Source organism: Mauremys mutica, chromosome 15 (genome assembly GCF_020497125.1).
Source record: "Mauremys mutica isolate MM-2020 ecotype Southern chromosome 15, ASM2049712v1, whole genome shotgun sequence".
Lineage (NCBI taxonomy): Eukaryota > Metazoa > Chordata > Testudines > Geoemydidae > Mauremys > Mauremys mutica.
This window is the reverse complement of record NC_059086.1, coordinates 37,615,831-37,643,826: the sequence shown is the minus strand read 5'-3', so window position 1 is coordinate 37,643,826 and position 27,996 is coordinate 37,615,831. Positions and strand designations below refer to the sequence as shown.

General features: G+C 63.4%; 1 protein-coding gene across 6 annotated transcripts; it reads left to right on the top strand.

Moving 5' to 3' along the window:
• The first annotated feature begins 3,874 nt into the window (after nucleotides 1–3,874).
• CDK16 (cyclin dependent kinase 16) lies at nucleotides 3,875–27,389 on the top strand. 6 transcript variants are annotated; one of them, XM_044988066.1, is made up of 18 exons: nucleotides 3,875–4,018; nucleotides 10,774–10,913; nucleotides 12,544–12,669; nucleotides 15,330–15,463; nucleotides 15,581–15,706; nucleotides 16,342–16,398; nucleotides 16,682–16,796; nucleotides 17,782–17,876; nucleotides 17,952–18,014; nucleotides 18,092–18,215; nucleotides 18,923–19,043; nucleotides 19,698–19,795; nucleotides 20,810–20,915; nucleotides 21,120–21,162; nucleotides 21,329–21,419; nucleotides 21,960–22,037; nucleotides 22,484–22,533; nucleotides 22,803–27,389. In XM_044988066.1, exons 2-17 carry the CDS (start codon nucleotides 10,796–10,798, stop codon nucleotides 22,519–22,521), a joined length of 1,533 nt encoding a protein of 510 aa, XP_044844001.1. In that variant the 5' UTR covers nucleotides 3,875–4,018; nucleotides 10,774–10,795; the 3' UTR covers nucleotides 22,522–22,533; nucleotides 22,803–27,389. The 6 variants fall into 6 exon arrangements, with proteins under 6 accessions (XP_044844001.1, XP_044844003.1, XP_044844000.1 ...); XM_044988068.1 differs by lacking the exon at nucleotides 3,875–4,018 and adding an exon at nucleotides 4,081–4,278 and having other exon boundaries at nucleotides 10,777–10,913; XM_044988065.1 differs by lacking the exon at nucleotides 3,875–4,018 and adding an exon at nucleotides 4,081–4,278.
• Nucleotides 27,390–27,996: the final 607 nt, after the last annotated feature.

Sequence of the window (27,996 nt, the reverse complement as noted above, 5' to 3'; positions counted from 1 at the left end):
TAATGCCTTAAAGAGGGCCTGGTTTTCAGAAAGCCCTTAAAATCAGGACCATAGAAGGTGCTTGAAGTCACTACCCACTTTTGAAAAAAATTACTAGCCACTTTTGGAAACTTACTAGCCACATTTGAAAACTGGTGCCCTCTCACAGCCTGATATCCCCTCTTCCCCCAGCACCCTGGATCAGACCCATGACCCATCTAGCCCGGGTATCCCTCTCCAAACTCTGCAATGAGGGGATCACTTGCTGCAGGGGAAGTGCCGGTGACACGGCCCTCCGCAAAGCCCTGGCTCTTTCCCAGTCCTGGTTATCTATTGTGATGCTGGATGTGTATAAAGGAGGCACCAGGGCGCCAACCTGATGCCAGCAACAGCAACGGGACAGCAATTAACAGATGCCCACTCTGGCCGCGACATTGCTGGCTCCGGGACTCAGCTAGGAGGGGAAAGATCTCCAGAGCTTGATGAGAAGGGTCAGGAGAGCAGGTTCCGGGAGACAGCTCAGGATTCCTGGGTTCATTCCCTGCCCTCTCTATAGGGCAAGTCATTGGATTGCAATAGCACATACAGGCCACATCTGAGATCAAGGCCCCATCGTGCCAGGCGCTGCCCAGACCCCAACTGAGATCAGGGCCCCATCGTGCTGGGCGCTGCACAGACCCTGACCGAGATCAGGGCCCCCGTTGTGCCGGGCGCTGCTGTGACTAAGTGGGACTGTTCTTAATGTTTCCTCTGAATACTGTGTAGATGCCTCAGTTTCCCCTATGCACTTCTTAAGTCTCCAGTGTGCATAAATGGCCGACACTCTGTATGCTGGCAACAAATGGCCGGGGCCCTTCCCCCTGCAAGAGAATAGCTAAAGGTGAACAAAGAGATCAGGTGACCTCCTGGCCCGGGAAAGAGACAAAGGCCAGAAAAGGGGGGGGGGGTGGAGTTTTTTTTGTTTCGGTTTTGGAGCTGGCTGGGGACGGGCAGTGAGGGCAGACGGGGTTGTCTGGCTCACTGGGCCCCAGAAAGGACTCAGCTGATGGGTCCAGTTCTCTGTACCTACAAACTCAGTTTTAGACTGTGTTCCTGTCATCTAATAAACCTCTGTTTTACTGGCTGGCTAAGAGTCACGTCTGACTGCAGAGTGGGGGTGCAGGACCCTGTGGCTTCCCCAGGACCCTACCTGGGCGGACTTGCTGTGGGAAGCGCATGGAGGGGCATATGCTGAATGCTCCAGGGTCAGACCCAGGAAGGTGAAGCCGTGTGAGCTTCTTGCCCTGAAAACAGTCTGCTCCAACTTCCAAGGGAGAGGAGGCTCCCCAAAGTCCTGACTGGCTTTGTGGGGAGCAGTTCCAGAGCATCGCCCCGGGGACTCCGTGACAGCTGCCCAGACCCCGACCGAGATCGGGGCCCCGTCGTGCCGGGCGCTGGCCCAGACAGATGGATGTGTGTGGAGATGGATGGAAGGAGGGAGGCTGGCTGGCTGGAGGATGTTGAGGGATGGACAAGTGGGGGGATGGATGGAAGTCTGAGGTGGGAGGGGTGTATGATAGAGGGCTGGCTGGAGGGAAGGTGGGTGTTTGGGGATGGAGGGATGGCTGGAGAGGTGTGTGGGGATGGAGGGATGAAGGGATGGATTGGGTGGGTGGATGGATGTTTGGTGATGGTGAATAGAGAGATGGGTGGATGGATGGAGGGGTGTGTAGGGATAATGGGGGACTGGTGCGAAGGGGATGGACGGGTGTTTGGGGATGATGGGTGGAGTGTCCTGTACAATGGGGGAGGGGTGTTTGGGGATAATAGGGGTCTGGCTGGGAGAGGGGTGTGCTGTATGACGGGGGGATGGGTGTTTGGGGGGCTAATGGGGTATGTGTGGGGGAGGGGTGATGGGTGTTTGGGGGTGATGGGGGTATGGGTGGGGGAGGAGTGATGGGTATTTGGGGGGATGGGTGGGGGAGGGGTGTGCTGTATGATGGGGTGGTGGAGGGGGGATGGGTGTTTGGGGGTGATGGGTGTTTGTGTGGGGGAGGGGTGTGCTGTATGATGGGATGGGGAGGGGTGATGGGTGTATGTGTGGGGGAGGGGTGTTCTGTATGATGGGATGGGGAGGTGTGAAGGGAGTAAGTCTGTGGTAGTGTAGTGCTGTATGATGGGATGGGGAGGGGTGATGGGTGTATGTGTGGGGGAGGGGTGATGGGTGTTTGGGGGGTGATGGGGGTATGGGTGGGGGAGGGGTGTGCTGTATGATGGGATGGGGAGGGGTGATGGGTGTTTGGGGGGTGATGGGTGTATGGGTGGGGGAGGGGTGATCTGTATGATGGGATGGGGAGGGGTGATGGGTGTTGGGGGGGTGATGGGGGTATGGGTGGGGGAGGGGTGTGCTGTATGATGGGTTGGGGAGGGGTGATGGGTGTTTGGGGGGTGATGGGGGTATGGGTGGGGGAGGGGTGTGCTGTATGATGGGATGGGGAGGGGTGATGGGTGTTTGGGGGGTGATGGGGGTATGGGTGGGGGAGGGGTGTGCTGTATGATGGGATGGGGAGGGGTGATGGGTGTTTGGGGGTATGGGTGGGGGAGGGGTATGCTGGATGGGGGGCGTGAGCCTGTCTGACGGGGTGGGGGGAGGGATGTTTGGGGCTAATGGGGGGATAGTCCATCTCTCTAATCCCCCTTTTCCTCGTTTTTATGGAACCCTGCCATTGCGGTTAATGGTAGGGTCCAACCGTCGCGGGGCCCTGCCTGTGGGCGACACCATTATTAACCCCCAAAGGGTCCGTCCCCCCTCTTCTCACCCCGCGTCTCTCCCTCTTCCCGGTGTCAACTGAGCACCTGAAAATGGACATAAATCCCGTCTGAGCCATTTTTACTCTATTTATTTTGGTAGAAGCCTATTTTCTAATCTGCTCCCCCCATTTTTATTTATGGTAGCGGCCAACGTTCGCGCAGTACTGTCTGCAGACTAAACCACTATCAACCTCTATGAGTGACCATGTTTTACGCCCCCTCTCACCCAAACTCCTTTGTTCACGTGTTAGTATTTAATCAGGGTTCTGAAAATGTTATAATTTTTTATCGTTTATAAATGTTGGAGTCCAGATATATAAATATCCCCCCGCCCGCTTTACTCTGTGGTACCGCCCAACCGTTCTCGGTGCCTCTCAATGGGTCAAACCATTATCTTCCCCGTGTAGGTGGGGAGAATGGAGACTCCCCACTCCTCCTCAGTCCTTTTAATTCCCCGTCGCTCAAACCCGTAATTAAATCGTGTGGTTAATTGAGTTACACACCCTGATTTAAATTCCCTTTGTTTCTATGGCCCAGTCCCATTATATATGTGAACACCCCTATTTTTAATGGTATTGCTCATCCTCTCAGCTACGAGAGAAGAGGTCGGGCGAGCTCACTCTAGACTGTGGGGGGGAATGGAGCCGGCCAATACATGGCTTATTCCCCTTTCCACATGTCTCTCTGTGCTTCAATAGTCTAGAGATGCACATAGAAAATGAAACCGTGGCTCTGTTTGGCTGCCAGGTAGAAAAAGCCTGCCGTTGCCTCCCCCAGCTGCTTGTTATAATGGTACAGCCCCCATGAGAGAAGAAGGCGGTTGGGGACGTTTTCCATTGAGGAAAGAGAAGACAGTTAAGAAAGTACCATTGTAAAAACGGGAAGGGTTAGTTTCAATTGGCTACTGGGCTCCCTTCAGCAGACTTATTTAATTAATGCGTCATAATATCCCTTAATATATTATTGATCTCTCCCCGAGGGTCCCGTAAAACAGGGGGATTAGCGCTCCGCTTTCAGGGTGCTCCTCCCTCTCAGTAATGGTAGCGCCCACCCGGGCTGGGCCAGTTGGGACCGTACCAAATAAAAAGAGGGGGGTGATTGCCCTCTTCCACCTTTTTTGCGCCCTCAGTTTACCACCAGCCCCTAGTGGATATGGGGGTTGCTGATCCCTAATTCCCCCACCGTCGGGGACGGGCTCGGCTTGCCCTGGCTGCTCCCTGCGTGTGGCCCTCCCCTGGTGCGCGGAGTGGTACGTCCCGCGAGGGGGGAGGCCGGGCCGGGGGCCGGCGCTAGCCAGTCGCAGGGTGGGAGGTGGCCTGGGCGGAGGGGGAGGCGCCGCTCGCTGGGAGGAGACTTGTGCGCAACCCCCCCCTCCCCTTTCTCGCCGGGCTCTGGGGGACCATGGGCGGCTGAGGGGAGCCGAGCCCCGGGCGGCCGAGCCGGCGGCCATGGCTGAGGATTACTGGGACCCGCAGCAGCAGCGCTGAGCCCCCTGCAGCGGCAGCCAGGGTAAGAGACACCCCGTGGGGCGGGGCCTGGCGATCCACTGGGACCCCGGGATCCACCCACCGCAACCCTGCGGGATCGACTCCCACTGGATCCCGGGGATCTGCTGTCCCATCAGGCTGGGATCCACCGTGACCTGGGGACCCACCCACTTGGTCCCATGGGATCAACTCTCACTGGATCCCATGAATCTTCTGCCCCATCTGGTTGGGATCCCTTGGGCTCTGTGGGATCCACCCACTGCAGCCCTGTGGGATTGACACCTGCTGGATCCCACGGATCTTCTGACCTATTGGGCTGGGATCCACTGTGACCCTGTGATCCACCTGCTTGGTCCCAGGGGATTGGCACCCACTGGATCACACATCTTCTGTCGTGTTGGTCTGGGATCCACTGTGTGCCTGGTATCCACCACTTGGTCTATGGGATCAACTCACACTGGATCCATCTTCTCCCTCATTGGGCTGGGGGGGTCTGCTGTGACCCATGGGATCTATCCATCCAGGCTACATCAGATCTGCATGCACTGGAGCCCCCTCTGCTTCTTCCCCATTCATTAGGGGTCTCTAATGACTTCTGACTCTATGGGATCCACTCACATGGGATTCTCTGCTAGACTTGGGATCCCCTGTGATCTCTGACCATAGGATCTACCCACTTTTGCTGTCCTATGTGATCCACTTCATGAAGTACACCTAAAAGTGATTAATATTCTCCTTCCTTATTGGCTGGGGGATCCACTGCAACCTCTGGGATCTACCTGTCATCATCCTCATGGGATACACTCATACTGGATCACTTGGATCCCAGCCCTAATGGACTGGGGGATCCATGGTGACTTTTTTGACATTCAGGAATCTACGTTCTGGTGTTGGGATATACCCACACTGGGTTCCTCTGTTCTACCCCTTGGCCTGGGGATCATTTTGTGACCCCCAGGAATCTACCCTGACCTCCCTGCAAGGATCTACCTCCCATGCTAACTCTTACAGGGATCCTCACACACTTAACTCCCCTGTCACCTTGTGGAGATCTATTCACTTATCTTGGGCTGGGAATCCACTCAGACCCCCAGGGATCTCATCACACCAAGATCCCGTCTGACATTCTCTGGCAATCGACCCTAACTGGATCACTCTATTAGTCTGGTGATCTATTTTGCCCTGATTGCCTGGGGTTGTTACTACACCGACTAGATCCCTCTCCCCATTGTTCAGTGTTTGGGGATCTACTCTCACTTCTGAGATCAGCGCGTCCTGTTTTGTAGGTGTCTAGTCTGGATTGTCACTCTAGGTATCTTTCTCTCTGCTCCCCTCTCAGGGGCTCTGTCCCAGCAGGGATCCACCGAGGCTGTTTGCCTCTGAGATCTAGTCCTGGTCTCCACAGAGAGAGAATAATCTGGGGTGAGCCCTCAGCATGTTCTCTAGCTGGTCTGGGGAGCTCCCCCTGTTGTGATCCACTATTACCCTTCACTGCAGACCTAGCCACATCAGTGGATCCCTCTGCACTCTCTTCTTGCTCATTGGGGGGATTCCCACCAGTTATCTACCTGGGGGATCCAGTGGGGAGGGGATCGGGTGTCTGAAATGGATCCAGGACAGTGGGGGGGGGTGGCCTGTCATGTTTTCCCCCAGCATGGGGGGTGGGGGGTGAGAGATGGGTTGCCGGAATCCATTTTGGGAGGTCTCTGGGATCTCTCCACTCACCAGATCCCTGTGCAGTCAGGCTAAATCGGGTAGGGGGGAATTGCTCCCACTCCTGCATGTGTTGGGACAGGTGGGGGAGTCGCTCCCCCTGTGTGGGGCAGAGAGGGGTGTGGGGTGGATCGCTGCAGTGAGGGTGTGGGTGGGGGTGACATCCCCACCCCCATGCCTGGGGTGGATTCCTGGCTCTTCCCTTCAGTGAGTGAATGCAGGAATACTGGGTGGATAGCAAGGGGTCTTTACCCCCCTCTCCCATGTGCTGGGGGGACATGGACAAGGTTGCATGTGTGTGTGCCTGACTCCTGGGAATAAGGGTGGTGGTGGTTGGGAGCTGAGGTCCCCCCCAGACAGGATTAGTTCACTGCAAAGGCCCCAGCCTGGGTTAAATCTAAATCATGTGGTTACTTTGAGTGTGGGGGCTGAGAGGCGGGGGGGGTGGATCGGGCTGTGTGTATGGCGGGGGCTGGATCAGGCTGTGCATGTGTGGGGAGGATGAGGGGGCTGGATCGGGTTGTGTGTGGGGGCTGGATCGGGCTGTGTGTGTGTGGGGATGATGGGGGGGCTGGATCGGGGTGTGTGTGTGTGGGGATGATGGGGGGGGCTGGATCGGGGGGGCTGGATCGGGTTGTGTGTGGGGGCTGACTGAGGGGGCTATATCAAGCTGTGTGGGGCGGGTTGGGGGGGGCGATGACCCAGGCTGGCTTGTGGGCCTGTGGTGGCTGATGCTCTTTGGAGAGGGTCCCACCATGTGGGACTGGGTGCGTTGGGGGGCAGTGAGGGTCTGGGAGGGGCACAGTTGATGGCTGCAGTGGGGGGCTCTTGTCCCATGGCTGGTGCTCACTGCACAGGCTGGGAGTGTCTGAGACGGGGCTGATCCTGGGCGGGGGGGGGTGGGGCAGGCAGATCCGGGGCCCCCGCCTTGGCTGGTGTCTTGTGGGGGGACCCAGCGGCCTGGCACATTGGCCTTTCAAAGCAGATCAGTCTGGGAGTTGGGGGGCTTCTGTCCTTGCCCCTTGGAAGGGCTGGCTCTGGCCTGGCTGACTCTGGGGGAGTTGGGGGCCTGACTGACCCCCGGCGCTTGCCTCAGATGGACCGACCCTGCCCCTGCCACAGCCCTGGGGCTGCTCTCGGGCAGAGAGCTGGGGAGGAGTGGGACCTGGTGCCAGCTGCTGGGAGCTCTCTCCCCCCGGCTCTAACCACTGGACCCCACTCCCCCACAGAGCCAGGGAGAGAACCCAGGAGTCCTGGCTCCCTGCCCCCTGGTTCTGCAGGGAGTGGGGCGCTCTCCCCTGGCAGTCGGCGCTGGTTCCAGTGCCCCACGTGTTGCTGGGGAGGGGAAGGGGCTCTGTGGCTGGAGGGGGGTAGGATGGTGTGGGGGGGGGAGGGTTCAGGGCTGGAGACAGGGTCTGAGCCAGGGGATCTGAGTCCATGGGCTGAAGGAAGGAGGAGTGAGAGGGGTGGGGGAAATCTTTGCGGGGGGGGGGGGTCTCAGGAGATGGGGCTCTCAGGATGGGGGTCAGGGCCAGGGCCAGGGGTGTCTAGGGGATGGATGATGTCTTATGGGGGGTGGGACTTTGGGGGCTGAGGGGTCAGATGGATGGGGGCTGGGGGTCTTGAAGGGTTCAGAGGTCTTGGGGTGGTGGGAATGGGGGGGTTGGAGGCATGGGGCTCCCGGGGGCTGGTCCAGGGCATCGCGCTGGGGTGTCTGGGGGGCAGCTCTCTCCCTGCATGGCCCCCCCCCATGGCTGCTGCCCTGGGCTCCGCCCCCCACGGTAGGTCAGTTGGTCCCAGGAGGTATTAATAGCTCAGTGAGTCGCTCCCCAAGCCCCCCCCCCCCCCCCCCCCATGGTGGTTGTAGCTGCGGCTTCGAGACCTGGGCCTCCTCCCTCTGGCCGGCCGGTAGGATCCCTGCGCCCCGCATCTCTGGCCTTTACCCGGGGGCAGTAATTGTGGAGACAGACGCTCCTTGGATTGGTCCATTGGACGTGCCCCCCAGAGCACAGCTGGGAGGGGGAGCCCAGCGCCGGGCTAGCAGGGAGTGTGGGTGGGAGTGGGGGGCACTGGGGGGGATCCAGGGCTGGGCTAGCAGGGGGTGTGGGTGGGAGTGGGGGGCACGGGGGGGGGAGCCAGGGCTGGGCTAGCAGGGGGTGCGGGGAGGGAGTGGGGGGCACTGGGGGGGGGGGTGGAGGGAGCCAGGGCTGGGCTAGCAGGGGGTGCGGGGTGGGAGTGGGGGGCAGGGCTGGGCTAGCAGGGGGTGCGGGGTGGGAGTGGGGGGCATGGGGGGCAGGGCTGGGCTAGCAGGGGGTGCTGGGTGGGAGTGGGGGGCATGGGGGGGAAGCCAGCTCAGTCAAACTCCCCTCCCCCAGCCTTGCCACCCCCTCGAGTCCTTTCTGGGTGCTGGAGGTGACCTGTCGCTGGTGCCCCCTGCCCTGCGAGCAGCGGGGGCCCGAGGGGAAGGCTGGTGTCCGACTCCCGGGAGTCCCAGAGCTGGGGCTTGGTGGCCAAGGCGGGTCGGGGATGAGAATGAGGCCGGGGGAACCTTGGTGAGCCTCTTGGCTGAGCCGGGCTCTGGCATTTCCCTCGCTCGGATCTGGAGCTGAGCCCGCCCTCGGCCCTGCCCACAGGGCTCCTGTGGGGATCCAGAGCCATTGAGGGAGGGGGTATGTAGACCCAGCTCCTCACCGTGCCACATGGGAGCCGGTGCCCCTGGAGGGGACAGGGGCTGCTGCTTACTCAGGTCCACCTCAGAGTCCCCCCCAAAAGCGCAGTGATGCATAGATGGTGCGAAGTCATTGGATCCTACTCCCCTCCCAGAGCCAGGGAGAGAACCCAGGAGTCCTGGCTCCCAGCCCCCCCCACCCCAGCTAGACCCCACTCCCCTCCCAGAGCCAGGGAGAGAACCCAGGAGTCCTGGCTCCCAGCCCCCCCCCACCCCAGCTAGACCCCACTCCCTGCCAGGACAAGTGAGCTGCCAGGTGCTTCATTAGCCCTGGGCTGGGGTTGGCGTGGCACAAGCCCGTGCCGTAGGTGCCCTGTGTGCTGGGGGGCAGGGCTGCATGGGGCTGGATCTCTGCTCTGGCCCCTGGCAGGCAGCTCAAGCCAAGAGGATTCTGCAGATGCTTCTGTCTGGTGAAGGAAGGGGCAGCCTGAGTTGCCCCCAGTGGGGCCAGCACTGGCAGCTGGGGGAGAGCGCTCCCTGCCCTGCTCTCCACAGCACCTCTCCCCCCCCAGCGCCCAGTCCTGCCTGCCACGGGAGAGTGTGCCCTGCTACCCACCCTGCCCCACACAGCACGGTGCCCCCCAGCGCCTGGTACTGACTGCCCAGGGAGAGTCCCCCTGCCCAGTCCCCCACCCCGCAGCCCCCTGCTTGGCTATTGCCATCCTGTGCTTCCACCCACCGTTGCGTATCCTTCCCCCATGTACTCACACTGGAGCGGCGGTTGGAGGCTGTGGGGATTGCTCCAGCCCCCCAGCCAATCGGAGGGATGTGAACTGCCCCCGGTGTCACAGCTGGGTGTTACTCCTGAAGCCTACTGATGGCAGCGGGTACACTTTGCTAATTCACCATCACTGTGGGGGCATCCAGCTGCTGGGAGCCGGCCCCCTGCCACCATTCCCCACGCTGCGGGCTTCCCCCAACCCTCTCCTGCTTCTCCAGGCTTGTCCCACAACCACAAGGCCTTCCCACTCACATAGGCTCCTCCCACTGTCTCCACCCACCATCCCCTCCCTTTGACAATCTCTGCCAACATGCCCCTCCCAATGTAACAGGCTCCTCCCACAAATCCAAGGCCTTGCCACTGTACAGACTCCTTCCAGAAACCCCAAGCCACTCCCTCTCCGACAGGCTCCTCCCACAAGCCTCCCCATGTTCAAGCTCCTCCCCCAAGATCCCTTCTCACACAGGCTCCTTCCAGAGTCACAAGCCCCACCCACTAACCTTGGCTCCTTCCACATGCCCCAAGCTCCTCCCAGAGTCAGCTGTTCAAACATTGCCATGGTAACATCAATTTTCCTGTGAGTCATCACTAGTCTTCAGTGTTAACGGGGCGGCATTTCAGTCCTTCCACCCATCAGCTACTGTGCCCCCTTCCTGTCGAGGGCCCCACCCTGAGTTCCCCTACAGCTGACCCTTTGGGGGAGACATATGGGCCCAACCGCACCCCCACGTGTTCCCTATGGTCCATGGGTCTGATGCGGGGGGGCACCATGTTGGCTGGCCTGGGGCTCATCAGGGGGGCACTGGCTGGCTGACTTGTGGGGTCTGATCTGGGGGGGCACCAGGCCAGCTGACTGCTGGGTTTGATGTGGGGGCACTGGCTGGCTGGCTAGCCATGCTGCAGGGTGACTAATCCGTCTGGGTTGTCCATTACTGGGGCGTAATGTGAGACACATGCTGGGGTGGGAGCATCGACACCATGCCTAGCCCCTGCCCTGACCTACCTCTGCTTGGCATGGCCCTTAGCCGGGGAGTGGGGTAGGCGGCTCGTGGTTAGTAAATTTCCTTAGACTCTTTCCCCTAGAGTTTTTCCCCAGCTACCCTGCCCCAGAGGTGGCTGCATCTCAGCACCAGGGCAGCCCTCCTTGTGCAGTGTTATGTGCAGCTGTTCCCCAGCTGCCCTGCTCCAGAGGTGGTTGCATCTCAGTGCTGGGAGAGCAGTCCCTGTGCGGCATTATGTGCAGCTGTTCCCCATCTGCCCTGCCCCGGAGGTGGCTGCATCCCAGCGCCAGGGGATCCCTCCCTGTGTACCTGATCTGATGTTTCAGCCTGTGGTGTCCTCTCCCCTCCGTGCAGCAGCCCCAGCCCTGGCCCCACCATGGATCGGATGAAGAAGATCAAGAGGCAGCTCTCAATGACCCTGCGGGGGAGCCGGACAGCCGAGAAGAACCTCAATGAGCAGATCAACATCGAGGAGAACAACAGCAGTGACACCGGTGAGCCACTCCCCCAGTCGGGCCTGCCCCGGGGCAGCTCCGCCTACTCCGGCACCTTCCCATGGGACCTTTCTGTGCTGGGCCTGGACGGGATCCGGACTGAGACCTTCCCTTTAAGCTGCCTCTTGCTGTGGCTGCACCTTTAAGACATTTGAGGGGCCTGGCCACCCCTTTAAGGTGTTCTCTGGGCGTAACCGCCCCTTTAAGGTGTTCCACTTACAAGATGGTTCCTTAAAGGAATCTGTGCAAAAGGCCACCCCTTTAAGGCTTTCTGCAGTCATAGCTACCCCTTTAAGGTGTTACCTGGGCATGGCTGTCTTTTTAAGGTTCCCTGGGGGTGTTATGGCCCCTTTAAAGTGTCCATTGGATGGACCCTGTAAAGGGTCTGGGGATGTGGCTGCCCCTTTAAGACCTCCCTGGCTGTGCCTGTGTGGTGGTCTCTGGGCATGGCTGTCCCTTTAAAGGCTGCCTCCCCTTCCCTCCTCACCCTCCCCTCCCCATTGCTGGTGGCTCATTTGGGAACCAACCTAGGCACCAAGCTGAGCAACGATTGGCTGGCTCCCTAGAGGTGGCCAATGGCCAGGTGGAACATACCATCTCACTTCGGCTGTAGGGGTGTGACAGCCGGGTTCCACCTCCATTGGACTGAACCAAAGCCCCAAATGGGGGTGTTTGAGGCAGTTTGGACAGGGGACCCAGACTCCTGGGTTCTCTCCCCAGCTCTGGAAGGGGAGTGGGGTCTAGTGGTTAGAGTGGGGGGGGGCTGGGAACCAGGACTCCAGGGTTCTCTCCCGTCTCTGGGAGGGGAGTGGGGTCTAGTGGTTAGAGTAGTGGGGGCTGGGAGCCAGAAATACTGGGTTCTCTCCGCTGCACCAGGAGGGGAATAGGGTCTAGGGGTTAGAGTGGGGTGGGGGTGGGAGCCAGGATGCAGGGGACATTACTGATGCTTTCCAGGGTTTATTGGGGGGTTGGGATTTGGGGGGGATGGTTGGACCCCAGTGCTCTGGTTTGATGTGAGCCCCTCAGGCACGGGGGTGTCCATGGCCCCCCAACGGGTACGTCCCCCCTGGCTGGTCTGTGCCCCTTACGCAGGGGTCCTGGATTTTGTTTCTGTTCTGTTGTATTTTTGTTTCTTCATTTTCTTTTTCTTTTCTTTTTTGTCTGTGTTTAATTTCTGGCCCCCCTCCCTGTCCTCCTCCCTTCCGGCTGTGTGACCCCCCCCCACACACACACACCCCACCGGCTGTGTGACCTCTCCCCTTCCCCACAATGCACCCCCCACCGGCTGTGTGACCTCCCCCCACCGGCTGTGATATCTCTCCCCATCCCCATAATGCACCCCCCACCGGCTGTGTGATCTCCCCCCCCCCCACGCACCCCCCTCCGGCTGTGTGACCTTCTCCCCCCCTCCATGCGCCCCCCTCCGGCTGTGTGACAACCCCCCATCTGCCCCTCCTCCTCTGGGCTGCATGATTCCCCCAATCTACCCTCCCATCTACTCCCCTATCTGTATGGTCCCTCCAACCCAACCCCCACATCCTCTCCCCTGGGTGTGTGACTGCCTCCCTCCCCCAATCGTTCTCTCCTTGTGGGCTGGGCTCCCCTGCGCCCCATGTCTCGTGCCCCCCAGGCCTGGCGGGGAAGAGCGGGCGTCCCTGGGGCGCCTCGCGCAGCGTCTATTCCTTCCTGCAGCGCCGGCCGCGCCCGGGCATGACCCGCAGCCTGAGCGCCCACCTCGCCCGTGCCAGCCGACTAGGTGACTATGGAGGGGCAGTGCAGACCCCAGGGACCCCCCCCCCGAGCCAGCCCCCCTTCTGTGGAGCAGACCACAGCTCGGAAAGGGGAATGGGGGCTAGTGGGTTAGAGTGTGGAGGGGGCTGGGAGCCAGGACTCCTGGGTTCTCTCCCTGGCTCTGAGAGTGCAGTGGGGTCTAGTGGTCAGAGCAGGGGAGGGTGGGGGGGACTTGTAGTGCCGGCAGAGTCAGGGGTAACCAGCCTCTCCCCCTTTCAGTGGCTGTGGTTGGTGTTTTATTACGTGGGCGGCTGAGCCGGGCTGGCAGGACACAGGGGGGACCCTGGGGGGGTCATTCTCAGAGTTCCAGCTCTGGGCACTGGCCCCTGGCCTCCCTGCCAGCTGCTTTCAGGGTTTTCCGGCCAACGCGCGCTGAGCTGGCCTGGGGGTGCTGCCTCTGGCTGCCTGGCAGTGTCGGGAGGGTGAGGGCTGTGCCGACGGCTGGCTTGGGGAGGGAGGGAGTCTCCACCAGGGGGTGCTGTGGGGAGGGCTGGGGGCGGGGGGGGCTATCCAGCAGGGGGCGCTGTGGCAAGGGCTGGTGGAGGCCGGGGGGGTATCCAGCAGGGGGCTCTGTGGCGAGGACTGTCGGGGGCCAGGGGGCTATCCAGCAGGAGCAGCTGTGGTGAGGCCAGGAGGGCGAGTATCCAGCAGGGGGCGCTGTGGCAAGGGCTGGCGGAGGCCGGGGCGGGGTATCCAGCAGGAGGCTCTGTGGCAAAGGCTGGCGGGGGGCTATCCAGCAGGGGGCGTTGTAGTGAGGAATGGCTGAGGGGTATCCAGCAGGGGGCTCTGTGGCGAGGACTGTCGGGGGCCAGGGGGCTATCCAGCAGGGGGCACTGTGGTGAGGGCTGGCTGAGGGGTATCCTGCAGGGGGCGCTGTGGCGAGGGCTGGCGGGGGTCAGGGGGCTATCCAGCAGGGGGCTCTGTGGTGAGAACTGTCGGGGGTCAGGGGGCTATCCAGCAGGGGGCGCTGTGGTGAGGGCTGGCTGAGGGGTATCCAGCAGGGGGCGCTGTGGCGAGGGCTGGCTGAGGGGTATCCAGCAGGGGGCGCTGTGGCAAGGGCTGGCTGAGGGGTATCCAGCAGGGGGCGCTGTGGCGAGGGCTGGCTGAGGAGTATCCAGCAGGGGGCGCTGTGGCGAGGACTGTCGGGGGTCAGGGGGCTATCCAGCAGGGGGCGCTGTGGCGCGGGCTGGCAGAGGCTGGGGGTATCCAGCAGGGGCACTGTAGCGAGGCCAGGGGGGTATCCAGCAGGGGGCGCTGTGGCGCGGGCTGGCTGAGGGGTATCCAGCAGGGGGCGCTGTGGCGCGGGCTGGCTGAGGGGTATCCAGCAGGGGGCGCTGTGGCGTGGGCTGGCAGAGGCTGGGGGGTATCCAGCAGGGGGCTCTGTGGTGAGGACTGTCGGGCGTCAGGGGGCTATCCAGCAGGGGGCGCTGTGGTGAGGGCTGGCTGAGGGGTATCCAGCAGGGGGCGCTGTGGCGAGGGCTGGCTGAGGGGTATCCAGCAGGGGGCGCTGTGGCGAGGGCTGGCTGAGGGGTATCCAGCAGGGGGCGCTGTGGCGAGGGCTGGCTGAGGAGTATCCAGCAGGGGGCGCTGTGGCGAGGACTGTCGGGCGTCAGGGGGCTATCCAGCAGGGGGCGCTGTGGTGCGAGCTGGCTGACGGGTATCCAGCAGGGGGCACTGTGGCGAGGGCTGGCTGAGGGGTATCCAGCAGGGGGCGCTGTGGCGCGGGCTGGCAGAGGCTGGGGGTATCCAGCAGGGGCACTGTAGCGAGGCCAGGGGGGTATCCAGCAGGGGGCGCTGTGGCGCGGGCTGGCTGAGGGGTATCCAGCAGGGGGCGCTGTGGCGCGGGTTGGCAGAGGCTGGGGGGTATCCAGCAGGGGCACTGTAGCGAGGCCGGGGGGGTATCCAGCAGGGGGTGCTGTGGCGCGGGCTGGCTGAGGGGTATCCAGCAGGGGGCGCTGTGGCGAGGGCTGGCTGAGGGGTATCCTGCAGGGGGCGCTGTGGCGCGGGCTGGCTGAGGGGTATCCTGCAGGGGGCGCTGTGGCGAGGGCTGGCTGAGGGGTATCCTGCAGGGGGCGCTGTGGCGAGGGCTGGCTGAGGGGTATCCTGCAGGGGGCGCTGTGGCGCGGGCTGGCTGAGGGGTATCCTGCAGGGGGCGCTGTGGCGAGGGCTGGCTGAGGGGTATCCTGCAGGGGGCGCTGTGGCGAGGGCTGGCTGAGGGGTATCCTGCAGGGGGCGCTGTGGCGAGGGCTGGCTGAGCGGAATGCAGCGGGGGGCGCTGTGGCGAGGGCTGGCTGAGGGGTATCCAGCAGGGGGCGCTGTGGCGAGGGCTGGCTCCGCAGGAGGGGGCGCTGTGGCGAGGGCTGGCTGAGGGGTATGCAGCAGGGGGCGCTGTGGCGAGGGCTGGCTGAGGGGTATCCAGCGGGGGGCGCTGTGGCGAGGGCTGGCTGAGGGGTATCCAGCGGGGGGCGCTGTGGCGCGGGCTGGCTCCGCAGGAGGGGGCGCTGTGTGCTTGGGGGCTGCCTGGAGGTCCGGCTGGGGGTCTCTGGCAGTGGCCGGCCAGGGGTCTCTGCTGGGGGGTGCTGTCTGTCCGTCGTCCCGGTAACGCCCCACTGCTCTGCCCCCCAGAGATGGTGCAGGAGGATGTGAAGATGGGCTCCGATGGGGAGAGCGACCAGGCGTCCGGCACCTCGTCCGACGAGGTCCAGTCCCCCGTGCGCGTCCGCATGCGCCACAGCTCGGCCCGCAAGATCTCCTCCGAGGTGGGGGCGGCCGGGGGAGATCTCGGGGGAGGGGCAGGGTCACTGCCTGCGGGGGGGTGAGGGGGGGGCAGGGGCTTCTCTGACTGCGCCTGTGACCCCCGTCCCTGCGCCCCCCAGGACATCAACAAGCGGCTCTCGCTGCCGGCCGACATCCGCCTGCCCGAGGGCTGCCTGGAGAAGCTGGCGCTGAACAGCCCCTTGTTCGAGCAGCCCCTCAGCCGGCGCCTGCGCCGCGTCTCGCTGGTGAGAGTCTGCCCCACGGGTCCCCTGCCCCACGGCGCCCCGCTGGCCCCTGCCCCACGGGTCCTCTGCCCCACGGCGCCCCGCTGGCCCCTGCCTCGGCCTGCCCCACGGGTTCCCCTGCCCCACGGGTCCCCCCGCTGGCCCCTGCCTCGGCCTGCCCCACGGGTTCCCCCGCCCCACGGCGCCCCGCTGGCCCCTGCCCCACGGGTCCCCTGCCCCACGGTGCCCCGCTGGCCCCTGCCCCGGCCTGCCCCATGGGTTACCCTGCCCCACGGGTCCCCCGCTGGCCCCTGCCCCGGCCAGCCCCATGGGTTCCCCTGCCCCACGGGTCCCCCGCTGGCTCCTGTCCCGCCCCATGGGTCCCCGCTGGCCCCTGCCCCGGCCTGCCCCATGGGTTCCCCCGCCCCACGGGTCCCCGCTGTCCCCTTCCCCGGCCAGCCCCACGGCACCCCACGTATGCCCCGGCTTGCCTTGACCCACCCCACGTGTCCCCCGGCTCACCCCAGCCAGCCCCATGGTGCCCCCACCCTGCCCCCAGCACCCTACAGCCCCCAGTGTTCCCTGGCTGGCTGCCCCCCAGCTGTTCTCTCCCCCACCCCCCGGCGGGCGTCTCACGGCCGGTCTCTCGCCCACAGTCTGAGATCGGCTTCGGGAAGCTGGAGACCTACATGAAGCTGGACAAACTGGGAGAGGTGGGAGCTGGGCCCCGGGAAGCATGGGGAGGTCCTAATGCCCCCCCCCAGGTCCGAGCCAGGGGATGAGATTAGAGGGAGGGGCCAGGAGAGAGGCCATGGGGCTGGGGAGGGGACTGTGGGTGATGGGGCAGAGATCAGGGGGCTGGACTGGGGGCACCCTGGAGTGGGGGTCATGGGTCAGGGAAGGAGGGCGAGTGACTGGTTGGGGGATGGGGCAGGAGGGCCCCCCAGCTGTGACCTCCAGGTCCTGTGCGCCCCCCCCCCCATCGCTGCCCCACAGGGGACGTACGCCACCGTCTATAAGGGCAAGAGCAAACTGACAGACAACCTGGTGGCGCTGAAGGAAATTCGCCTGGAGCACGAGGAGGGGGCGCCCTGCACAGCCATCCGGGAAGGTACCTGCCGGGGGGGGAGGGGGCAGGCTGCGGGGGCAGTCTAGGGGGTAGGTTCAGGGGTGCTGGGGGATGCCAGCTGTGGGGTGCCGAGGGGGCAGGCTGGGAGGCGGGTGCTTGGGGTGTCGGGGGGCGGGCTGGAGGTGCTGGGTGGGGAAGGCTGTGGGGGTGTTGAGGGGGCAGGCTGGGGGGCAGTCTAGGGGGTAGGTTATGGGGTGCTGGGGGGGCAGGTTGGGGGGTGCCGAGGGAGCAGGCTGGAGGTTGGGGGCACCAGCGGGCAGGCTGGGGGGGTGGGGGGCCCAGGAGGTGGGCCAGGGAGCGGGCTGGTAGGCAGGCCGGAGATACTAGGTGGCTGGGCGGTGCTGGGGGGAGCAGGCTGGAGGGTGGGCTGGGGGTGCCGGGGGGCAGGCTGGAGGGGGGGCTGGGGGTGCCGGGGGGCAGGCTGGAGGGTGGGCTGGGGGTGCAAGGGGGGCAGGCTGGAGGGTGGGCTGGAGGGGCTGGAGGTGCCAGGGGGGCAGGCTGGAGGGGGGGCTGGGGGTGCCGGGGGGGCAGGCTGGAGGGTGGGCAGGGGGTGCCAGGGGGGCAGGGGGGAGGGTGGGCTGGGGGTGCCGGGGGTGCAGGCTGGAGGGTGGGCTGGGGGTGCCAGGGGGCAGGCTGGAGGGGCTGGGAGTGCCGGGGGGGCAGGCTGGAGGGTGGGCTGGGGGTGCCGGGGGGGCCGGCTGGAGGTGCCGGGGGTGCAGGCTGGAGGGTGGGCTGGGGGTGCCAGGGGGCAGGCTGGAGGGGCTGGGAGTGCCGGGGGGGCAGGCTGGAGGGGGGGCTGGAGGGGCTGGAGGTGCCGGGGGGGCAGGCTGGAGGGTGGGCTGGGGGTGCCGGGGGGGCAGGCTGGAGGGTGGGCTGGGGGTGCCGGGGGGGCAGGCTGGAGGGTGCGGGGGGGAGCATGCTAGGGGGCTGGAGGGCCGGGATTCACTCGCTCCCCCCCCCCCCCCAGTGTCCCTGCTGAAGGACCTGAAACACGCCAACATCGTCACCCTGCACGACATCATCCACACGGAGAAGTCGCTGACCCTGGTCTTCGAGTACCTGGTGAGTGGGGGGGCGGGGGGAGGCTCGAGGGGACCCCGGCATCCGGGCGGCGCTAACCCTGCCCTGCCCCCGCAGGACAAGGACCTGAAGCAGTACCTGGACGACTGCGGCAACCTCATCAACATGCACAACGTCAAGGTGAGCGCGGGCGGGGCTGGGGGGGCTCCCGGCCCCCCCCCCCGGCCAGGCTGACGGCGCCTTTCCGTCCCCCCCAGCTCTTCCTGTTCCAGCTGCTGCGGGGCCTGGCGTACTGCCACCGCCAGAAGGTGCTGCACCGCGACCTCAAACCCCAGAACCTGCTCATCAACGAGCGGGGCGAGCTCAAGCTGGCCGACTTCGGTGAGCCCCCCAGAACCCCCCAGGGCCCCCTGAACCCCCAAACCCCCCACCCCGCCCCCCAGAACCTGCTCAGCAACGAGCGGGGCGAGCTCAAGCTGGCCGACGTCGGTGAGCCCCCGGCACCCCCAGGGCCCCCCGAACCCCCAAACCCCCAAACCCCCCCCACAGCCCCCAGAACCTGCTCAGCAACGAGCGGGGCGAGCTCAAGCTGGCCGACTTCGGTGAGCCCCCCGGAACCCCCCAGGGCCCCCTGAACCCCCAACCCCCCCCCGCCCCCCCGAACCTGCTCAGCAACGATCAGGGCGAGCTCAAGCTGGCCGACTTCGGTGAGCCCCCCGGAACCCCCCAGGGCCCCCTGAACCCCCAACCCCCCCCCGCCCCCCCGAACCTGCTCAGCAACGAGCGGGGCGAGCTCAAGCTGGCCGACTTCGGTGAGCCCCCCAGCACCCCCAGGGCCCCCCGAACCCCCAAACCCCCAAACCCCCCCGCCCCCCAGAACCTGCTCAGCAACGAGCGGGGCGAGCTCAAGCTGGCCGACTTCGGTGAGCCCCCCGGAACCCCCAGGGCCCCCTGAACCCCCAAACCCTCCCGCCCCCCAGAACCTGCTCAGCAACGAGCGGGGCGAGCTCAAGCTGGCCGACGTCGGTGAGCCCCCCGGAACCCCCCCGGGCCCTCCCCCCAGTGCCATCCCCCTCTCTCTGTGCCAGGTCTAGCGCGGGCCAAGTCCATCCCCACCAAGACGTACTCCAACGAGGTGGTGACGCTCTGGTACCGGCCCCCCGACATCCTGCTGGGCTCCACCGAGTACTCCACGCAGATCGACATGTGGTGAGCCGGGGGGGCGCCTGGGGGTGCCATGGCTGCTGGCGGAGTGACCCCGCCCGGCCTGGGGCCCGCCCCCCTCCTCCTGTCCCCACCTGACCCTGGCCCCCTTCTCCTCCCAGCCCATACTGGTCCTCTGCCCCCCTCCTATCCCTTCCTCTCCTTGTGCCCCCAGTCCAGCTCCCTGATCTGGGCCCGGCCTCTCCTGCTCTCTCACCACGCGGGGACCCCCGGGACTCCACCCCCAAAGTGCTGCCCCCTCCCCCACGCAGCCCCCAGCCTCCCACCCCGCTGTGTCCAGCCGGGCCTGATCAGTGACACCGACACCCCCCCCCCGCCCCCGCCTCAGTCCTGGGGCTTCAGACCACCTGGTGCAGGACGCGCCGGCCCAGGCAGGGGAGGGGGCGCGCCGGCCCAGGCAGGGGAGGGGGACGCGCCGGCCCAGGCAGGGGAGGGGAAGGCAGGCGATTTGGTGGGGGGAGGCAATGCACCAGCCCGGGCGGGGGGCAGGTCCCCACCTGCAGCCCGGGTGGTTTTGCCGTCTGCCGTGCTGGGGCGACGGTGCTGTGCCTCTGAGTGGCCCCTGGAACTGGGGGGGGGGGCTGTGCCAGGGAGACCCCCCCAATGCTGGGCACCCTGACCTCAGCACCTCTCCCCTAGGGGCGTGGGCTGCATATTCTACGAGATGTCCACGGGCCGCCCGCTCTTCCCTGGCTCCACTGTGGAGGAACAACTGCACTTTATCTTCCGCATCCTCGGTGAGGGGGACGCTGGGGGGTCAGCGGGGGCGATTGGGGGCAGGCCTGGGTTCCGCAGGGGGTGCTGTGCTGCAGGGAGCATGGTCGGAGGGTGCCATGCTGCAGGGGGTGTCATGCTGCGGGTGGGGGGCGCCACGGAGTCCCTGGAGCGATGCTCTGGAGCTGCTCCCTACGAAGCCAGCCAGGACTCTGCGGGAGCCTCCTCTCTCGGAGCAGACCGTCCCCGGGCAAGATGCTGCCACAGCTTCCACCTTCCTGGGTCTGACCCCGGAGCATTCAGCATCCCCGTCCCCCCCCGTGCGCTTCCCCCAGCGAGTCCGCCTGGGCAGGGGGGTCCTGGGGGAGCCAGAGGGCCCTGCCCCCCAACTCCGCAGCCAACCAAGCCTCTCAGCTGGCCGGTAACAGGGAAGGTTTATTAAATGACAGGAACACGGCGTAGAGCAGAGCTTGTTAGCACGGAAATCAGAGACTTTCAGCCAAGTCCATCTTGGGGAGTCCTGGGCCAGATGCCCTGGACTCCCCCCCCCCTTCCAGTCCCCCCAAGCACACTGCCAGCTTCCAGCAACCCCACCTCAGACACCCCCGTTCGCATCCCCCTCCTGGGTCTCAGGTTACAAAGGGCACCAGCCATCGCCTACCTGCAGGCAGCTGGAGCTGCCTCACCTGCCCCCGAGAGTCTTAGCCAAAGTCACACACCCTTATTCCCACCACCTTGGCATTGGTGCAGCGCACAGGGAAACTGAGGCACACACAGTATTCATGCAAAACAATAAAACTCACATGCAACATCATCTCCCTTTCAGGAGGTGGGTTGGGGGCTCAGCGGGGGTCACCGTGCCGCAGGGGGTGGGTGGGGGGTTCAGTGGGGGTCACTGTGGTTCGGGGGCGGGCAGGAAGCTCATCGGGGTGCTGTACTGCAGGGGGTGGGTGGGGGGGCATCGTAGTGCTGCAAGGGGTGGGTGGGGGGCTCCATGGGGCCCTGTCGGATCCTCACCCCCTTTGTCCCTCACCCAGGGACCCCCAACGAGGAGACGTGGCCAGGGATCCTGTCCAACGAGGAGTTCCGATCCTACAAGTACCCCAAGTACCGGCCTGAGGCCCTTCTCAACCACGCGCCCAGGTCAGCCCTGGGGCCGCTGCACGTGGGGGGTTCCGGGGGCTGTGAGTGACGGCCGGGGGGCTGGATCCACCTGGGAGGTGTGGGGGGAAGGGCCGGGGGTGGGGGGGCTGGATCTCCCTGGGGGCTGCAGGCTGTGTGTGTAAATCCCACTGTGGGTTTATGTGGGTTCATGGGGGGCTGATATTTCCCATGTCCCCCGTGTAGGCTGGACAGTGATGGAGCCGACCTGCTGGGGAAACTGCTGCAGGTGAGAGCTTGGGGGGGGCCGGGGTACACTGGCTTAGAGCGTGGGATAAGGGGTGGGGGATTTGGGGGCGGTGAGTGGCCCTGGATTGAGGAGGGTCTGGTAGCAGAATCTTGGGGGCTGGTGGGTCCATCCCCATGACCCCGCCCCCCGGGGCATGTCTCCGCAGTTCGAGGGGCGGAAGCGGATGTCAGCGGCCGAGGCCATGGGGCACCACTTCTTCCACTGCCTGGGCGAGCGTGTCACCAAGCTCCCGGACAGTGAGTGACCCGCGGGGCTGGGGCTGGGGGGCTCGGCTCAGGTTGGGGGGCTGGAGGTGAAGGGAAGGCAGGGAGGGGCTCCGCTCAGGGGGGGGGGCTGGAGGTGGGGGGGGGCGGGGGGGGCTCGGCTCAGGTGGAGAGGCTGGAGGTGGGGGGAGGGTTGGGCTCGGCTCAGGTGGGGGGGCTGGAGGTGGGGGAGGGCTGGGGGGGCTCGGCTCAGGTGGAGAGGCTGGAGGTGGGGGGAGGGTTGGGCTCGGCTCAGGTGGGGGGGCTGGAGGTGGGGGGATGAGTCGGGCAGGGCGGGGGGGCTCCGCTCAGGGGACTGGAGGTAGGGGAGGGCAGGGGGGGCTCCGCTCAGGTGGGGGGGCTGGAGGTGGGAGGGCTGAGTCGGGTGGCGCTGAGGTGGGCAAAGAAGGAATTGGGTGGGGGCTGGTTTGGGGGTGTATAGACTTGGGCAGAGCTGAGGGAATTCAGAGTGGGGGGGCAGGGCTGTGGGGAGCTGTAACTGCTCCCCCCGTGACCCCCCTCGTGTCTCCATAGCCACGTCCATATTTGCACTAAAAGAGATTCAGCTACAGAAGGAGACGGGGCTGCGCTCAGCTTCGCTGCCTGACTCAGGTGAGACGTGCCCCCCCAGCCCCCTCGATCGCCCCCCCAGCCCCCCCGATCGCCCCCCAGCCCCTCCCTGCCCCACCCACAGCCCCTCCCTGCCCGACTCAGGTGAGACATGCCCCCCCGCGCCTTGATCGCCCCCCCCAGCCCCCCCGATCGCCCCCCAGCCCCTCCCTGCCCGACTCAGGGGAGACCCTGCCCACACCTCCCCCCGCTCACCCCTGTGCTCACACAGACGTGCTCCCCAAGCCCCCCTCCCCCCTGACCTAATGCGCCCTGCAGGGCTGGCTGCTAACACTGGTCTGTTCTCTGACTTGCCCCCAGCTGGGACCCCCCCGCAGCCCTGCTAGGGCCCTTCCCTCTCAGGATGGGGGGGGAAGCTTCCCCCTTGAGGACCCCCTCGCCCTGCCCCTCCCCCGGCTGCGCGGTGAACGCTCTCTCCTCTCCCGCAGGGGGCGCCGCCTTCCGGGTAGTGGACACTGAATTTTAGCCTTCGGGTCAGGTACTTCCCCCCCCCCCCCGCTCCCCCCGTGGCCCCCTCCAGCTCTCAGCATGGCCCCCATCCCCCCCCCCCAGGCTTCCTCATCCGGACCCCCCCCCAGCTGGGAGCGCATGGGGCACCCTGCTCCGTATCACCCCCAATACACACCCGCCCCACAGGCGCTGTATTGGCAGTACCAGGCTGGGGGTGGGGGGAGGGCAGGCTGGGGGGAATCCCATCAGCGGTGGGGGGGCCGCCGTCTCTCTCTAACCCTTTGCTCCCCCCCACAGTGAACGGGCAGAACGGACGGCCCAGCTTACTGTTGTGACCCCGCCGAGCCACAGTGACGGGGAGGGGCGGGGGCTGGACTGACATTACCCCCCCCCCACCCCCCCAGCCGAGACTCTGCCCCTTTGGTTGGACGCTGCCTTTGGGGCCGGGACTCGGACCATGCCCCACGGCCGGGGGGGGCCTTGATCCCCTTCTGGGGGAGGGGCGGTGCCGGCTGGACGGCAGATGCCCCCCCCCCATGTTGTTTAAGTTTTATTTTTTCAAGGCAATATTATAAATATAGAGAAATAATAATCTATAGCCCCCCCCTCGCCGGGAGGGATGGGCATTGGGGGACAGCCCCCCGGAGTTATGTTTCCATGGAGATGTGTTTGATTCTGCCCTGCTGTGGGGGAGGCGGCTGCAACCCCTCCTGTACCCCCCAGGTTCAGTGGGGGGATTGATCCAGGGGGTTATATTCTGTGGTCACTCGCCCCCTGCCCCAAATCCTCCTCTCCTGTCCCCCACACCCGCTGAGCTGTGGGGACAGAAGTCTTCCAGATGTGGGGGAAATGGGGGCGGGGAGGGGCTGCTGTTGCAGATGCGTGTGTGCGGGGGGGGGTACCCCAGCTGTGGTAGGTCCCTTTGCAGCAGTGTGTGTGTGGGGGTCCCTGACAGTCTGCAACCCCTCCACATCCGAGTGATGCGTCCCTAAGGAGTCCCTTTGCCTCCCCGAAGCCCAGCATGTCCCCTTTCCGCGGGGCTTAGCTCCGCCCCCACGTCCTGTTGGGTCAGCATGTGGGGTGAACGCTGGCTGACGCCAGTGAGTTCAGTGGGGCGGCTGCCAGCTCCCCTTCCCCACTTAGTACTCAGGGCTCACTTTCTCCCAGCCCTTACTCCTAGGGTACTCGGCCCTTACTCTGCCCCCACTCCCCTGCTCCTCAGTCCTTAGTCTAGCCCTGTTTCTATGTTACTCGGCCCGTACTCCTACGGTACTCGGCCCTTACTCTGCCCCCACTCCCCTGCTCCTCAGTCCTTAGTCTAGCCCTGTTTCTATGTTACTCGGCCCGTACTCCTAGGGTACTCGGCCCTTACTCTGCCCCCACTGCTCTGTTCCTCAGTCCTTAGTCTAGCCCTGTTTCTATGTTACTCGGCCCGTACTCCTACGGTACTCGGCCCTTACTCTGCCCCCACTCCCCTGCTCCTCAGTCCTTAGCCCCTTACTCACTCATGTTACTCAGCCCTTACTCCTACATTACTTAGCCCTTACTCTGGCTCTACTTCCATGTTACTCAGCCCTTACTCCTACATAGCTCAGCCCTTACTCTGCCCCACTCATGTTACTCTACCCCTATTCTCATGACACTCTCCTCCTACTACCTTGTAACTCTGTCCCACTCCCATGTTACTCAGTCCCTACTCACACGATACTGTCTGTACTCCCATATTACTTAGCCCTTACTTGACCCCCTACTCAGATGATACTTAGCCCTACTCAGTCCTTACACAAATGTTACTCGGCCCCCTACTCTGCTCTTACTTGGCCCGTACTCAATCCATAGTCAAATCTTACACAGTCTCTTGGCCTCTTATTTGGCTCCTACTCAAATGTTACTCAGCTCTCACTCAGCCCCTCCTGAGATCTTACTCAGTCCCTCCTCAGCTGTTACATAACTGCTCACCTGTAGTCAGCCCCTAGCATGCTCCTGACTCAGCCCCTCCTCAGTCACTTCCCAGACTCTGCTCAGTCCTTACTCCCATCCCTAGTCTTTACTTAGTCCTTACTCAGACGTTACTTCACATCCTCTCACTATGAACTCAGCCCCTACTCGACTGTTACTCTCTACTCAGTGTTTGGTCCATGCTCAGGTGTTACTTGGCCTAACATTATTCCGTGGTTACTGAGGCCCTACTCATCTGTTACTCAGCCCTTACCCAGTCTGAGTTTACCTGTTACTCCCATCCCTGCTCAAACCTGACAGTGTCTTTATTCCGACATTACTCCATCCTTACTTGAGCTTTACTCCGTCCAGAGCTGGTTGCTCACACATTACTTGTTCCTTACTCCATAAATCCAGAGGGTGGTTGGAGTATCACGGGGTGATCTGGAGTAACAGAAATGAAACTCGCTAGGCCACAGTGAGGGGACTAGGAAGAATTTTGGCCGGGAGCTCCCAGAGAGACCTGGGCGCGTGGGACGCTCACAGGGTGACGCTGACCCCACAGCTGTGCAAATGGCGGGTGCAGGTGAGGGATTTCCACCGGAGCCTGAGCCTGGGCACAGCGCTGGCCACCCATGTTGCAGGAAGAAGAGCTGAGGCGCAATGAGGGCGGCTGGGACGGCCGGGAGCAGGTTAGCTGACAGCTCTGGCTGAGGTGGGTCCCGCTGGTCTCGCCGTAAATATGTGGGGAGGACGAGGAGGGGCTGGAGCAGCAGCGAGGGCCAGATGCCCTGGCTAGCGGGACGCTCCTCCTGACTCAGCTCAGGACGGCCTGAGCTCCTGAGGTAGCAACACCAGCTGGAATCATGGAGCCGCTGGCCCAGGCGGCCCATCCAGGCCTGGGCGCGTACTCATATGATCCTCGGGCTTTCCAACCTCTAATCAGTCTGGTTTTAGTTTTTACCCAGTCTTCAGTCAAATGTGCCGCAGGTGGGACATGTTACTCAGCCATTGCGCTGTATTTACTCCATCCCTACTCTTGTTACCCTGCCAGTACTCAGCTGTGAGTCCCTACCCAGCCCCTACTTAGTCTTAGCCTAGATGTTACTCGGTCCTTACTCAAATGCTACTCTGCCCCTACTCAGTCTTATCTTAAATGTTACTCACCCCTACTGCAAATGTTAGTTGGTTCTTACCCAGAAAGTACTCCATCCTTACAGTCCCAACTTAGTTGTTGTTGTTCAGTCCTTACTCAAAGAGTAATCTGACCCTACTAAAATGTTACTACCTCCTTACTCAAACACTAATTGGTCCGTACTGAAACACTACTCCATTAGTTCTCAAATGTTACTCAGTCCCTACTCAGTCTTAACCTTAGATAGTACTTATTTTTACTCAAAAGTTATTGCATCCTTACTCACTCCTGAATCAAATGTTACTCGGTCCATACCTAGCCCTTACTTTGGCTTAGTTGATTTGTTACTCCTTCCTTACTCAAATGGTACTTGGTCCCTTTCCAGCACCTACTCGGTCTTACCTTAGTGGGTTCTCAGTCCTTAATCAAACACTACTCAGCCATTACTCTGTCCTTACTTGTTACTCAGGCAAATCCCTCCTTGTCTCTGCTCTAGTCCAACACTGCTCAGGATTGGACCCTGTGTCTCCTTCCAGCTGGATCCTGCAGGCCCCCCTCCCCAGCACTCCCTGATGGACCCCGGCCAGGCTGTCCCACCCAGAGGGCTCTGTGTGCTCCTGGTGCCCCCTAGTGGCTAGGAAGGATCGACTGCAGTTGGAGGGGCCAAGCTTTTAACTCAGGGGTAAAGGCTGGGGATTTGAACCCTGCTGTGGGAGTGTCAGTTTGAAGGCGGTCTCTATATCCCCCAGGCAGTGCGCCCCCCACCTCTCTCTCTATATTGTGTGTGTGTGTGCGTGTATATATGTACATATCTAGCCTTTTTTATATGCAGCATGTAGTGCTTGTGGGATGGAAAGACTTTCTCTGCAAGAGCCATACCCATAGTAATAAAAATGACAATGCCCCCCAGCTGAGCTGCAACCACCTCTGGGGGGGGGCAGCAGGGAACGGCCGCACGTAACGTCGCACGGGAAGGGCTTGGCCAGCACTGAGATGTAGCCAGCTCTCCACGTGGATCAGAATGGTCCCCCTGTTCCTCACCTCTGCCCCCCTGCTCGGACCCATAAGGCTAAAGATGTCGTCCCTGGTGGGGCGGTGTTTGATAACCCTTTCTCTGCTGGGCACCTGGCAGGGCTGGGGCTTGGGGAGTGTAGCCGGGAGGTGGTGGGGGCAGTGCCAGGGGGGTGGGTTTGGTCTGGGATCCATTCCTGGAAGGTGGTGGGTTCTGCTGTGTGGAACCGGATCTCTGTGCACAGAGGAGGGAGGGATCCCAGCCGTGAACCCTGCATGAAGGGGGAATCCCATGTCACATCCCTGCATGAGTAGGAGGGCTGGATCCTAGCTGGAGAGGAGGGGGGTTAAGACCAGATCCCTGCTAGGAGGAGGGAGGGATCCCAGAGTGGATCCCTACATGCAGAGGAAGAGGATTCCATAATGGATCCATACAGGTGGAGGAGGGAGGGATCTTGGAGAGGAGGGGATCCCTGAGGATCCCTGGGCATTGAGGAGGAGGATGCCATAGTAGATCCCTGCATGGAAAGGGGGACCCTGCACTAGATTTCCATGCCCGGGGGGCCCTGCACTGGCCCAGAGTGGATTCAGTAGGGACACAGCCCCCTCCCCTGCCAGCCATGTCCTCCCCAGGCCTGTGGATGGGGGTGGGGTCTGTGACGGGGGGGCTTTGGCTCAGCAGGCAAAGGGTTAACCTGCCTATGCATATCAATGTTTGCGGGGGGGCTCCCTCGTTTTCTGTCGGGGGTGAGAGATTGTTCTGCGTTCAATGTATGGAAATTATTAAAGTCTCCATGGAACCCAGGCGTCCCATGTCTTCATTCACCCCACAGATGGTGGGAGGGGATGGTGGATCCTAACTATGGATGCCCCCCTCCAGTTCCTGAATCCAAGCGATGGGCCCCCTCCCCTGGGATCCGACCCATGGGCCCATGCAGCCCAGTAGCTCCCTCCCCCCCCCATCAGAGCCTCGACCCATCTAGCTCAGTATCCTGCAGCCCAGGATCACACCTGTGAGCCCCTGGGTGCCATGCTTTGCAGGAAGTTCTTAAAAACCCAGATGTCAGAATAGAACCCAGGAGTCCGGGCTCCCAGCCCTGCCTCTAACCACTAGACCCCACTCCCCTCCCGGAGCCAGGGAGAGAGCCCAGGAGGCCGGGTTCCCAGCCCCCACTCCCCAGGGCTGTTTTATTTTATGCCACACCAAAAATGGTGTCTCTGGGGCCGACCTTTGCCACAAACAAGATGGCGGCAAAGGGGCCCCGGGCTCCCCTCCTGCTGGCGGTATATACCACACTCAATATGGCTGACCGGGCCACACCATGCTCGGCCACACTCAAAATGGCGGATTAGAAACCATGCGGGAGCCCCTCCCCCTTTAGCCGCTTCCAACATGGCGGATCTCTC